The 13,523-nt window shown below is 40.7% G+C and overlaps 1 protein-coding gene across 3 annotated transcripts; it reads right to left on the minus strand.

Moving 5' to 3' along the window:
• Nucleotides 1-710: 710 nt before the first annotated feature.
• Nucleotides 711-13,309, minus strand: LOC113461643. 3 transcript variants are annotated; one of them, XM_039133793.1, is made up of 5 exons: nt 12,930-13,309; nt 12,767-12,853; nt 6,826-6,963; nt 6,666-6,728; nt 711-1,488 (listed from the first exon to the last, which is right to left on the minus strand). In XM_039133793.1, exons 1-5 carry the CDS (start codon nt 13,020-13,022, stop codon nt 1,030-1,032), a joined length of 840 nt encoding a protein of 279 aa, XP_038989721.1. In that variant the 5' UTR covers nt 13,023-13,309; the 3' UTR covers nt 711-1,029. The 3 variants fall into 3 exon arrangements, with proteins under 3 accessions (XP_038989721.1, XP_038989722.1, XP_038989720.1); XM_039133794.1 differs by having other exon boundaries at nt 6,666-6,725; nt 6,826-6,966; XM_039133792.1 differs by having other exon boundaries at nt 6,826-6,966.
• Nucleotides 13,310-13,523: the final 214 nt, after the last annotated feature.

A 13,523-nucleotide genomic window follows, 5' to 3' on the forward strand; every position in this document is an offset into this window, starting at 1 on the left:
AATGGTTGCTCCCAAAATGTTTGATCCTCTTGATTGCTTTGTACGTTAATGCATTGATCTTGATTGACACAGGAAATATTATAATCAAAATTATCTTGAATTTCCAAAACTGAACACTAATTCAATTATTATGCTTGGTTGAAGCTTGAGCGAAGATGGAAAAGCTTGCTCTTTAAAATGAACTTTTCTTGATGTTAAAACCTTCCATGCTCACAAAATGATAAAAGAAATCAATCAAATAATTTATTTGAAAATATATGTCAAACATATAGAATGTGACCGGTGATGATGTGCAACCTGAAATATTAAAACTAACAAGTTCAGATCTTTTATGATACATGTTTTGCACCGTAGAGGCTTGTGCATATTTGGATGGCGACACATCGTCCATCTTTGAAATGGATGGCTGTCATTCATTGTGTTGGTGTGCCGAATATGACTGGCATGCCAAACATGTGGGTTGAGAGATGGGCAATAGCCATCCATTTTTGAGATAAGCGATGTGTCCCCCATTCAAACATGCACTGATTTCTACCATTGGCTTTTGCAGTACAGGTGCAAAATGTGTACCGCAAAGGATCCCGGCTCAAAACCAACATAATTTCATATCTGAAAGGTTAATTGATTATTGAGAAAAATACTACATTATTACAGATTCTCTACTTTTCCCTGTATCCAAATGAAATCAGACAACACAACAACGGTTTCAGTACACAAAGAATCTTAATCTATTTTTCACTGATCAATGGTTTTAGTACACAACAATGGTTTTAATGCGTCACTGATCAATTTACACATCAATATTTACATACGAATAGGAATCTAGTGTTGAATATAATGCAACTGTACAGCATCCAAATGTTTCAGACAGCTTCGGATAAAGGATTGAACAACATGACACTATTACTTTGATGATGACTCCATGGAAACCCAGCCATAATGAATGCAATCATCACCAAAAACAATATTAAGAACTAATATTACATAGTAACAGGAGTCCAGGATTGAAAATAACAGCATCCAAATGTTTCAAACGGATTCGGACAAACGTCTGAATGACATGCCCCTATTACCTTGGTGATGACTGCATGGATGCCAAGCCATAATGAATGAGATCATTGCTATAAACAATGCCGGAACAAAGGCAAGAATGGTAAACATCTTTAGGAAGAGAATGGAGACGCTAAACATCGAAAGGGTCAGGAACCCCAATGTTGTATACTTGAGGCTTCTGAAGAATTTAATAGAGATGCGGCTGCTAAGATGGAGGAATGTCAGAAGCAGCATGCTGGCTCCAGATACGAAGGTGGCCAGCATGAAGAGGGTGCAAACCTTGAGAGGGACTGTATGGGCATGTCCTGTTTGATCTCCAAGATATCCAGAGAAAATGCTTATGATTCCAGCAACAGAAATGCCAGTCGAAAAGTAAGAAAATTTTGAGGTGGACTTCATCTCTTCTTCCGCTTCTCCAACCTCTCTCTGTCCATCCTTGCATTTGAATAGGGTGACGCTGGTCTCAGATTCATCAAAAAAGTAACAATGGACATTCAAGTAACAATAGATAGTAGCAGTGCATCAAAAACAGGAAGCAAGCTAGTAGAAATGGCGATGAATATAATCCAAATGTAATTTGAAAAAATAATGCTTGATTTGAATGCTTATAAGCCAAGATGGCACTCAGACTATATCTAATTTTAGACAGAAATATATCCTTTTCTCCAAAAAGGAGAGACCACCATCATGTGAATGCTAGTCAAGAACAAGGCACATATCTGACTACCAATCTTCTGAAGGTACATGCACTAAGGGAAGGAAAAAGGAGAGATAGAGAGAGAGAGAGAGGAGAGAGAGAGAAGATACAGAGACCCCTCAAAATTTATTTGATCACTTTTTAAACAGATTCTCATCAGCTTGCCCTAGCACATCAACAAAATATCTTTATTAGCAAACCCATGACTCCTCACCTCTAAAAGCAGGAGGTATCATCATTTTAATGAGATTACCAGATAATAAAATGCACTGCAGGCATACAGGTGGCTTGGATTGCAACTAAAACAAGACACCTAGAAGCATTTTTTTTCTCTTTTGACCAGTAGAATGATTTATCCAGCACGGTTGCAGGTCGGAAAATAAGCTACAATTTGTCTAGGTGAGAAGAAAGCAGAAATTTTCGAAATAAAAAATTAAAAGATGAATTCAGAAAATCTGATATACATGTACATTTGACTATACTTAGACGAATGTTACATGTGGAAAAAAATAAAAAAAGCATAAGAGACAACAAATAACATAATTAAATTATTCAAATATTTAAGTAAATAGTTGTGAGTACATGAAAGCAGGAATACTTTATGAATGGTTATGACAATGCAATTTTCTTTGTATGAACTGGAAAAGGAAAGAGATTCTAAATAAAGGTTGTAGGATTATTTCTCTTTTACAAGAAAAAAAAGAATCTCACTTGATATTTCCAATATATACTTGTGAGGACTTGTGTAGGCATATATTTAGTTCCACCTTGACCATACACTGGGTAGATATTGGATACTTATACAGGGCCAAGAAACTAAATAATACTATCTAGCTAGCCTTTTTGGACGAGGTTCTAAGCTGTTACAAATAGTATCAGAGTGAACTTAGCTCATAGCCCATGCAGACTACGGGACTTAGCTTGGCGAGGATGCCGATGCTTAAACATAGGGCATATGTGAGGACCCATGTGGCATGTGTTTAGCCCCACATCGGTCCTATACTGGATATATATTTGATACTTATGTGGGGCCAAGAAATCCAAATAACACTTTCCAGCTAGCTTTTTTGGATGACATCCTGGGTAGTTAATTTCTATTTGGAGCATAGTCTGCCGTACCGCCCTGTACCATACTGTATCGCGAGAAAACCTGTATAAAATTTAACTTCAAGTCGGTACAAGCCTCGTACCGTCCTGTACCGAGGCGTATTAAGATGCATACCGACCAATACCAAGATGTACCGACTTGTATCAAGGCGTACCGAAAAAATTTGAGAAAAATGACTAGAGAGCTATTTTGGTATAGAAGTATACCATACAGTATCGTACCGAACCGAAGCGAACCAATAAGGTACTGATATGGTATCCGGTACCGAGATTGCGGACCTTGATTTGGAGCATAGGTAGAGCACACAGTCCACTCACAATCCTTACCTACAAGGCTCCATTCATCCCAAAGTTTCTTGAATGTGCACCTCAAAATTAAAAGAGTAGAAAGTAGAAAACATTTATATAATTTCCGAGGGATGTACCTAAGTTTTTTGAGATGCAGGTCCATTTAATTTCTAATAAATATGCCTACCCGCAGTATACTTTTATGGTCATCTTTGGAAAGAGATTATAAAAGAAGCCTTCATATGTATGCATACATGGAATAGGAAAAAAAACTGCAAATTAGGTATGCAGCTTTAAAGGCAATTAGAGGATCGCAACAAGCCATGCGATCCTCTAACCCCCCTCTCCCAACCAAAAAAATAAGAGAGAGAGAGAGAGAGAGAGAGAGCAATAATTCATGCTTGAATGATCATAATATTTGTGTGCTTATAAGTTGTCATATGATATGATTGGGTCCAAAACAAGGTGGTTGAGGACTATTTTAATCCACTTCATACTTTGTGGATAACATCTACACATTTATCATTTAATCAAAATAATCAATCTTTAAGAACCGCCGGAAGGAGCTAAATATTTAAGTTCTCAAGCCTGGAACAAGACTCAGACTATTGTTTTCTTCCTAACCTTTTCCTTGAACAGATAAGTCACATGATCTTAAGAATTATTGAATGGCCTGACTAGATCTCGTTTCACACTCTCGTCATGAACATACTATTAATTTGCGGTTATGTGCTCAGTCTTCTCACTAAAGATATAATAGCAAGCAATGTTATATGCTTCTTGACTATCATAGTACCTTCAAATAGAGAGTCTCTAGTACAAGCAACCTAAGCCAAAAAAAAAATCACAAAATGTTCAATCATTCTTCTAAAAATAATCATTCTTCTACATAAATATGCTCAGCCCCTTGAGGAATGGTTTCAAGATAACTGTAGATCTGTGCTTATCCTTTTCTAGAAACCTAGTCTTCAGTCTGTCCAAAGTCGCATTGAGAAAATGTTAAAGAATCTATTCTCATCTTTGTCAATTGCATGTTTTCCTCCTCCAACAGGAACAAGTTATTGTTTTATTGGTATCAAGTGATTTCATCTCTCAATGAACATAAGAAATTCAGCACCCTTATGAGCATTAGCTTTTAACTAAAAAATTGCCATGCAAAATAGATGTTGATAGATGGTGAAATTTGAAGACCTTGAGAAGCCAAGTTCAAGAGTCCATCTACTTTTGGGGCTTCAGCCACATATACACAAGTCACAAGGACTCAGATTGAAGTCAGCCACCATGCATAGGTCTGAACATGTATAGACTCATCACATTCAAAAAGAGTATATCATGGTCAGCATGTCTGCATTGTGTGCAAGGCCAAAACACCCTATGTCCTTAACAAGCTAAGACCAGTCAATCTGCCAATGGAAGAAAAAGAAGCCCCAGACAGTAGTGCAGCAGCTGGTATGAGCTATAGAATTAGGTGTCCATTTTGCAGATCTCGAGAACAAGCAGAAAGATGTTCATTAAGATGCATAGTTACAAAAGAGCTCATGAAGATGGGGGGCACATGAGTATGCAAACATGGGTACGAGCATGCAATAATGAGGAAAACATGGGCACCAACAAGGGTTACAAGTACATGAAGGTGCAAGGTAAGGCTGCAGGGGACACTGGTAAGAAAGAACAAGCATGAGCTTGGGCATAAGCATGAGGAGACAAGTGCATGAAGACACTGAGCAAAGAAGAATGTAGGTGCATGATGGTATGGGGCACAAGTATGCAAGCATGAGTTCACACTACAAACATAGGGTGATGACACCCACCATGGGCACAAGCAAAAGTTGACATGCACATGAGGGCACGGCAACTAAGGACTTAGACAGATGAGGGCACAAAACGCATGAGCATGGGCATACAAGGAGCAAAGTCTATAAGGTGCATGTGTAAGAATGGGTGCAAACATAGGCCCAAGCACAAACACAGGCTGCGAACAAAAGAACAAGCATGGATGGAGGAATGGCACCCAACTTTGATACCATAATCTGACTGTGGATGCTACTATTGGTTGGGGCACTCACCCAGAGTAGTTCAGGTTGTTCAGCAATGTACTTGGGGGCTTGTTGGACCACCACGGCCACTATTTGGGTTGGATAGGGGAACCTCTGTATGGTGGGTTTGGAAAAAATTTTGGCTAGATGAGGTGGTCCTTGATGAGGGATGATAGAAACCAGCAAAGATATGGAAGGTTGGATGGACAGGACTTCAACCCAAAGGGTTGTATTTGGGATATTCTTGCAAGAGCCAATAATACTCAGTGAAGGCCAGCATGAAAAGTGCCAACATATATCACTGTTCTCTCAGCTCGCAATGCAAAAGACTGCATAATTTCCTTGGTCATACTGCTCATTAGATGATAGAACTTGGACAAAAGAACTTTTGGCATGCTAATATATGTACTCATGCACATACGTACATAATTGTATACATATACATAAAATTATCATTCATGTACACATGCCTGTGAGCAGGTGCACAACACACACTCCAGGTAAAAAAGATGGTCTGAGTTGTATCCAAGTTATTACGCCGAATCCAAATAAATGATACTTTCTCAAATGGTGTACTGTTGTTCATATTAATAAAATTCATTATTTTAGTTTGTTGTCTTTATCATATTGGAAGGATTATAAATTTTCAGCCAGCTTAACTGGAGGTAGTTTAAGGGTTCATAGGTGTAATTCATGAATGTAATTATCGGTTTCACAAAAATCCTAAGAAACAATTTTTTCATGTTTAACAGAGAACCTTTAATATGAATTTATGTTTCTCACGAATCGGGTGAAGGTTTCCCACAATATTGGATTCACCATTAATCATGGTCCACCATATTTCACTTTATTTTCATCTTGTTACTTTTCTTTTTCTTTTCTTTAGGGGTTAGGGTGGGGAGATATTGCATATGTACTCTTCACTAAAAATCAGACAAAAATAAATCATATACAACCTTTAAGTAACATCAAATTTTCTGGTAATACGGATATTGCTACCAAAAGTGTAAAATGACACCAATATGGAATGTTTTTTTTGTGAGGTTCATTGTTTCAGTACTGAACCTCATACCGATACCATCTTACAATATCGATACGTGGTATGGTATGGTAAGATTTGGCATACTGAGTGCCAGTATGGTATGGTACCACATACCGGTTCAGTACCAGTACGGTATGGTATGCCCAATATGGTACGGTACCGACCAGTATAGCAAACCTTAGTTTATTATTTTAGTACATATTATGCACTAGTGGGATGAGAGGAACAACTGACTGAAAACCTCTGTATGGAACTAGCTATCAAACAACAAGACAAAGCCAGTAATAAGAACAACAGTGTAAAAAAATTAGAATGTCATACTTATACACCACAGGATATTAGTATAATCATATCACCAAGATTATCATAAAAGAGAACATGCAGAAATCTAAGTTATATATGTGGGAGGTTATAATAACAATTCTGAGTTCATATCAGTTACTCTATTATTTTCAGCTGGCTCAGGCACATCTCTAACAGTGGTTGCTGGAGATAAATCTGTCTGCTGCCATACATAACTCTGAGTCAGTCATCCATAACTTTGAATCAATGTAATTTACTCTTCAGAACTTACTGCTTTAGATGGGTAATATATAATTTACCTGGAGTACTTGATCAAATTTATTGTTCCCAGTGTCATCATGGTACTGACTTGCCTCTTCACGCATGTTCTGAAGCATACAAGGTGTAGGATGCTCATCTTCTGTGCCAGAGGATTTTTCAGCTTGTAAATGATGGTGCTGCTAGAGGAAGGCAACAAACCGCACTTGGTTTAAAAAAGAAAATGCCGAAATTGATATGTACATATGCAAATTATGCCAAGTATGCATTTTTGTATTATGGAGATTACAAATAGAAACAACTAGCATGAGTTTATGAACCAAAAACGGAAAAAACCAAGACCTGCATATCAACTTTATGATACTTATTTGTCAATCATCTTTACCAAGGAACAACAAAGAGCATCAATATTTCAGTAATTCTGAATATATCATGAATACTCTGATCAATTGGCAGAACTTGTAAATTCTTAAATACTTGGTCAATAATTCAGTCATTTGAAGAACAAATCTGATCAATAGGCTAGTAAAGGAAAAAAAATCATGTAAATAAACAGAAATTGGAACTACCATCTCTGCATAAACTCTATAGATTGTGTATTGACCATTGCAATAATCTTATATTATTGCAGAAACAGATTCTTCTATTGCACTTAGAGGGGTAAGCAAGAATTTCAGCCCTCTTCATGGGTGAAGTGCTTTCTTTCTTGCACCTTTTAGTTTCATTCACCGCTTTCCTTAATTGATCATCATCTTCACTAGTGTTAGTCAGCTGAAATCTCGGTAACATAACAGAAGTAATAAGACTTTAAGCTATACCAAAGTATGTCCTCATTGGCACGGCTGCAGATGGCAACAATGTGTTCTCCATCTCAAAGATGGAAGTTGTTTCTGCCGATCCTGGGACGCCAGTACAAACTGTCGCCATGGACCAGCAAGGCAACAGGAAAGGATTAGAGAGCTCATAGCATTCGCTCCAACCGGGCCCGCCGATGCTTAAGTCAGAGAGGGTTTCTTTTGTGGGAAGCAAGAAAGAAGGATAAAAGGGATAATAATAATAATGCCAGTACTAAAGAGTAATGGAGCATTCACCTTCTATGGAGGGCCTTTCGGACATTTTATAGCTGAGATCCCGCATCTTCAGTGAATCATATTCCAACAAACTTGGAATCGTGTTGGAACAAACTGCTGACATGGCACAACAATCCAGAAAATATCACAACCGCTTAACACGTGATGAAATTTCTAAAGCCACGTGCTCACTTAGGTGAAGGGACTCGGTTGCCTCTACCGTGAGGTAGTTCTGCTTAGCTCGGGTTGGTTGTTAAGGTCGTCGGGCTGAGCTGAGGGACTTTAGCTCTGCAGGTCAGCTGCTTCTGGTCTGCTCATCCTAGTTTCCAGTCGGCTCAAAGAGTCCAACCAGCATACCTAGGAAAATTCTTGTGGGAGCCCGAGTTGCCTTATGGATGATGAGTTTCACCACATCACCTCGATCATTTATTGCCATAACACTGGCACCCCACACTTCTGAGTTCGAAGTGTCTCTTTGCTTCGGGCAAAGGAAGTAACTATTTTGTCATACTGTGCCGCTTTAAAGAGAGTAATAACTCTTAGGTGGTTCTCCCCCAATGGACGAGTTATGACGCCTGGCCTCACAAAAAATCTCAGCACATCATGGCTTCCGAAGCTCCTTGCAGCAGCATGAGAGCTTTGAAGTTCTTGAAATGGTCCATCGGGTTCACAATACCATCATAGAGCTCAAATTGAGGTATTTTGAACTTGTTAAGCAAGGGATCCTCCATAATCTTCTCGGCAAAGGAAAGTTCGCTCATAGCCTTAAAATTATCCCCCGCTTTGACCCTCTGCCCTTGCAGGGCTTTGATCTGGTTGCTCATCTTCTCTACTTTACGGTTGAGGTCGGTCTTTTGTTTGGAGACTCTTCCTAGTTGACATGGAGAGAAATTATTAGAGCTGGAATAAGCTCCAGAAGGGGAAGAGGAGCGAATCTCGCTTCCAGGTCCCCTAAGACCTTCGAGATGAATACGGCCACTGCCTCGAGCTGAATCGTCACAATGGTTCGACTGACTTGATGGATGAGGAGCGACCCGTTGTTGTAGGTCTTGCATCATGCAGTGAGAGCTTATACTTGCTGGACAAGAAAGACAAGTAGGCCAGAGTCAGTAGCCTCCACAATCGATCAATGGGGTGGAGACCTTGGGAAGCTATATAGAGAGCCATAGGACTCTAGCTGGACAGCCCCTTGGTAGTTTTTTTCCTTAGCTTCATGGTTTTTCTTCTTTCGTTCCTACAAACAGTGCCAATATGTTGTTGTCGATCCCAGAATGCCGATGCAGACCTCCTTCGTGGACCTGCAAGGAAACATGCAAGGGTTAGAGAGCATGCCGGATTAGCTCCGGCCGAGCTCTATGATGCTTAACTCAAAAAGGATTTCTTTTGTGGAAAGTAAGAAAAATAGATAAAAGGGATAATACAATACCGGTGATGGAGAGTAGTATAGCATTTAGCTTCTATGGAGATACTTTTGAACGTTTTATGGTTGGGGTCCCTCATCTTCAATGAATAGTATTCTAAGAAATTTAAGGTCATGCCGCAATAAACTACTGACATGGTGCAATAACACAGGGACGTGTTGTAGCCGCTTAACACGTGATGGAATTGCTGAAGCTATGTGCGCACCCAGATGAAGAAACCAAGTTGCCTCTACCACGAAGTAGTTCTACTTAGCTGGGGTTAGCCGTTGAGGTCACCGGACTGAGTTGACGGACTTCGGCTCTACAGGTCAGTTGCTTCTGATCTACTCGTCTCAGCTTCCAGATCGGCTCAGGGAGCCTGATAAGAATGCCTTGGAGAATTTCTGTGGGCGCCCAAATCGCCATATGGATGATGATTTGCACCACTCCACCCTAATCAATTATTGTCATAACACTAGCACCCCACTTCCGAGTCCGAAGTATCTCTTTGGTTCGGACAAATGAAGTAACCGTTTTATTAGACTCTGTGCTACTTTAAAGAGGCTATTAACTCCTGAATGGTGCTGCCTCAAAGGACGAGTCCTAATGTCCTATCTTCTAGAAAAGCTTAGCGCATCATGGCTTCTGAAGCTTCTTGCAGCAGCATGAGAGCTTTAAAGCTCTAGAGGTGGTTCATTGGGTCCGTTGTATGTCATAAAGCCTAAATTGAGGTATTTGAACTCCTTCGGCAGAGGTTCTTCCATAATCTTCTTGGCAAAAGGAGGTTCGTTCGTCTCAAAATCGTCCCCTTCTCTGACCCTCTACCCTTGCAGGGCCTTGATCTGGTTGCTCATCTTCTCTATTGTATGGTCGAGGTCAGTCTCCAGGCTAGTTGATGTGGAGAGGAATTGTCGTAGTTGGAATAGGCTCCAGAGGGGAAATGGTAGTGACCTTGCTTCCGCCCCCTCCGGGACCTTCGAGATCAAGACGATCGCTGCCTCAGGCTCATCCCGATGGTTCGTCTGACTCAAAGGAGGGGTCATCTATTGTTGCTGGTCTTGCATCATCACTATGAGAGTTTGTACCTACCAGACAAGCAGCTCAAGTTGTCTGGAGTCGGCAACCTCCGTAGTTGTTCAAGAGGACAAAGAACTTAAGGAGCTGTGTAGAAAGCCATGGAACTCTAGCTAGCCAACTCCTTGGTGGTTGTTTTTCCTAAGCTTCATGGCTTTCCTTGTTTTGTTCCCACAGTCAGTGCCAATTTGTTGCTACTGATCCATGGACGCCGACATGGATTGGCTCTATGGACCTACAAGGCAACAGGCAAGGGTCAAAGAGCTCGCCAGATTGGCTCCAGTCGGGCCCTCTGATGCTTAAGTCAGAGAGAATTTTTTGTAGGAAGTAAGGAAGAAGGATAAAAGGGATAATAATAATACCGATACTAGAGAGTAGTGAAGCATTCATCTTCTATGGAGAGCCTTTCGAGCCTTTTATAGCTAGGATTCCGAGTCTTCAGCGAATTGTATCCCAATAAATTCGAGAAGGTCGTGCCGTAACAAACTGCTGACGTGGCGTAACAATCCAAGGATGTGCTGCAACCACTTAACACGTGATAGAATTGCTGAAGTCACGTGCACACCTAGGTGAAGGGACCAGGTTGTCTCTGCCACAAAGTAGTTCTGCTCAACTTGGGTTGGTCGCCAAGGTCGCCAAGTTAAGTTGAAGGACTTCAGCCAAAGTATGCCATACCGTACCGAATTGGATAGTATGGAGCGTATCATATCATATTGTTTAGTACCGGTATGTGGTACGAAAGGCGTACCGACACTTGGTATGCACAACTAGCCCCTATATCAGACGTACCAACATAGTAATAGGATGGCACTGGTACGGAGCCCGGTACCGAGATGGCTTACCTTGACTTCGATTCTATAAGTCACTGCTTCTAGTCTGCTCGTCCTAACTTTCAGGCGCCTGGGTCGCCACATGGATGATGAGTTGCACCACATCACCTCAATCATTTATTACCATAATAGATGTCATCCAAGTGAAGCTAAAAGCTATGGCACCTAATTTATAAGGTACATGAAACAATGTCATGGAATTAAATGTTCTTTCTTCTGATTCAAATGATGAGATGGATAGAGAGAGAAAGAAAGATTAAAAAGGAAAAAGGAGAATAACGAAGTCTTTGGAATATATTTATAGAAAACAAAAAGGGAAGTCTAGTACATAAGTCTCCCCCCATAAGCATTTGGAATATATTTATAGAGAACAAAAAGGGAGGCTTAGTACATAAGGCTCCCGCCATTATAGGTCAAAGGAGGGTCAGATGTATATAGCCTTACTCCCATGCAGAAAGAATGTTTTCATATTTTGAACCCGTGATCTCTAGATCATAATAAAGCAACCTTGCCGTTGCACCGAGGCCCACCCTCTTACTTTATAGAGAACGTGTTTATATATTAAAGAAAAAAGAAAAGAAAGAAAGAAAGAAAATGAAAAAGTGAAGATACACCTCATGTGCTTTTGAATCTTCAGGAATCCCACCTAAGAGAATTTTTTCATTAGAAGCTGTTTCCCAACTGAGCCTCAAAGTCGTCCGTTGGTTGGAAAAAAAAAGGGGTCATCAATAAAAAAGGAGAAAGAAAATATAGAATCAACTCCTATAACCATCTCTTAATCAAAACTAAGTCACATCATTACCGTTGAGGGAGCCCTTCCTACTACCCTTCTATTACACCTGTCGCCGGCTAACCCAAGCCATACCAAGAAGGCAAACATATACTTCCAGGCACTCTCAGCACTCTTGGTCAGCACAATTTTATCAGCTGTTCCTCCTCTCCCACTCTCCACTGCAACAACACCCTCGTCTAGCTACCCGAAAGTAGATTGGATGACTCTAAAGTGTTGGTGCATCTTAATATCAAAATGATAATAATGTGTTAATAAATTTGAGATAATGTGGGGAATATGCATGGATAGAAGTTTCATGTTTTGGCACTGCTCATATACTAACGGTCCTAATTATTCCCATTTTTTGTAACGGAACATTTATGACCCCCTCTATTTTGACTACTAATTGACCATATTAATTTGGGAAGCCCTATGAGCTTAAAAATAGACCATTCAACGTTAGCTTCAAACACAATACATTGTCATTCCCCATACCAATAAACTTGAAAATTCTCTAGCTAAGAAAGTGTTTTCTTGGTGGATTTTTGGGCTCAACCTCTTGTACACGAGCCATTCAACGACCCAGTCGAGCTGTTGTATTCTGGAAGGAACAAGCTAAAGAGAAGGTTTATTGCATCGGTTCGTGGGCTTTACCAACTACATAGAGCTTGAATCTCTTTAAAGAGGGCAAGATTTCCACACCTTAGCCTAATTAGTGCTCTCACCTCAAAGAAAAAAACAAAGCTATTTTCCATTGTATTTTTGTTCCAATTATTGTGTTTTGAACCAAGATAAAGCAACACATAAACAGCAGCATGGGACTGGAAGCAATTTACCTCATGGCAGCTCTGCCGGGTTGTCGGATTTATCTCGGCTTCTGCCCCTTTCGCTGGCTGGCCCTCGACATCTTCGGCGCGGTTGACCTGAAAAGTAGACGACTAGAAACGAATGAGCGGCCGAAATTTCGGTACATGGATTTGAGTGTGAGGATTGGTTTACCTCGTCGCTTCCATGGCGACCTCCGCTCTTGACGGAGGCGATGGCGGTGAGGGCGAGGACTTGGAGAAAAGCGAGAACACAGAAGAGAGCCATGGCTCGGAGATGATTGTGGAGAGAGGAAAGAGATCGAACAAATAAACGGGGTGTCGAACGTTTGAGAGGAGAAAGCTTGAAGGGCGACGAACGGCGCGCGAAACAGTAGGATGGGGGGAATTACCTCGCAGGTGCTGCGAGCAAGCCCAGAAGCTGATAGCTCCAATGAGCTGATTGAACTCGAGAGCTCAAAGAGGAGCGGCCGTCAACACTCCGCGTAGCAGTCTCTCGCATGGAAGGAAGACTTGGGTAGACTCCGAAAAGTCCACCCAAAAATGGAAAAACAAAACGAGTTCTGCTTCGTAGAACACGGGACGATGGGAAACAGAAAAAGAAGAAGCTTTGTTGGCTCGGTTTTCCACAACGGGAGGCGGGATGTTAGTTGTTGGATTTATTTGCCACCTTTAGCTAAAGTTGTCTCTACCAATAGTTTAGCCTCGTAAAATTAAGTTTGTGAGATATTAGGCTCATTGACTTCTACCTAGTGACCTACTTAGTGCC

The sequence above is a fragment of the Phoenix dactylifera genome, chromosome 14, assembly GCF_009389715.1.
Source record: "Phoenix dactylifera cultivar Barhee BC4 chromosome 14, palm_55x_up_171113_PBpolish2nd_filt_p, whole genome shotgun sequence".
In the NCBI taxonomy this organism is placed as follows: Eukaryota; Viridiplantae; Streptophyta; class Magnoliopsida; order Arecales; family Arecaceae; genus Phoenix; species Phoenix dactylifera.

Bases quoted from the DNA above. Each gene is read 5' to 3' on its own strand.
- LOC113461643 (XM_039133792.1), bottom strand. From the start codon at position 13,022: ATGGCTCTCTTCTGTGTTCTCGCTTTTCTCCAAGTCCTCGCCCTCACC. The intron at 6,967-12,766 runs GTAAATTGCTTC...GCCTTCCTCTAG, and splicing joins CCCGGCAGAGCTGCCATGAG to CAGCACCATCATTTACAAGC. The intron at 1,489-6,665 runs GTAACTGATATG...TTCAAATGCAAG, and splicing joins AGCCAGCTGAAAATAATAGA to GATGGACAGAGAGAGGTTGG.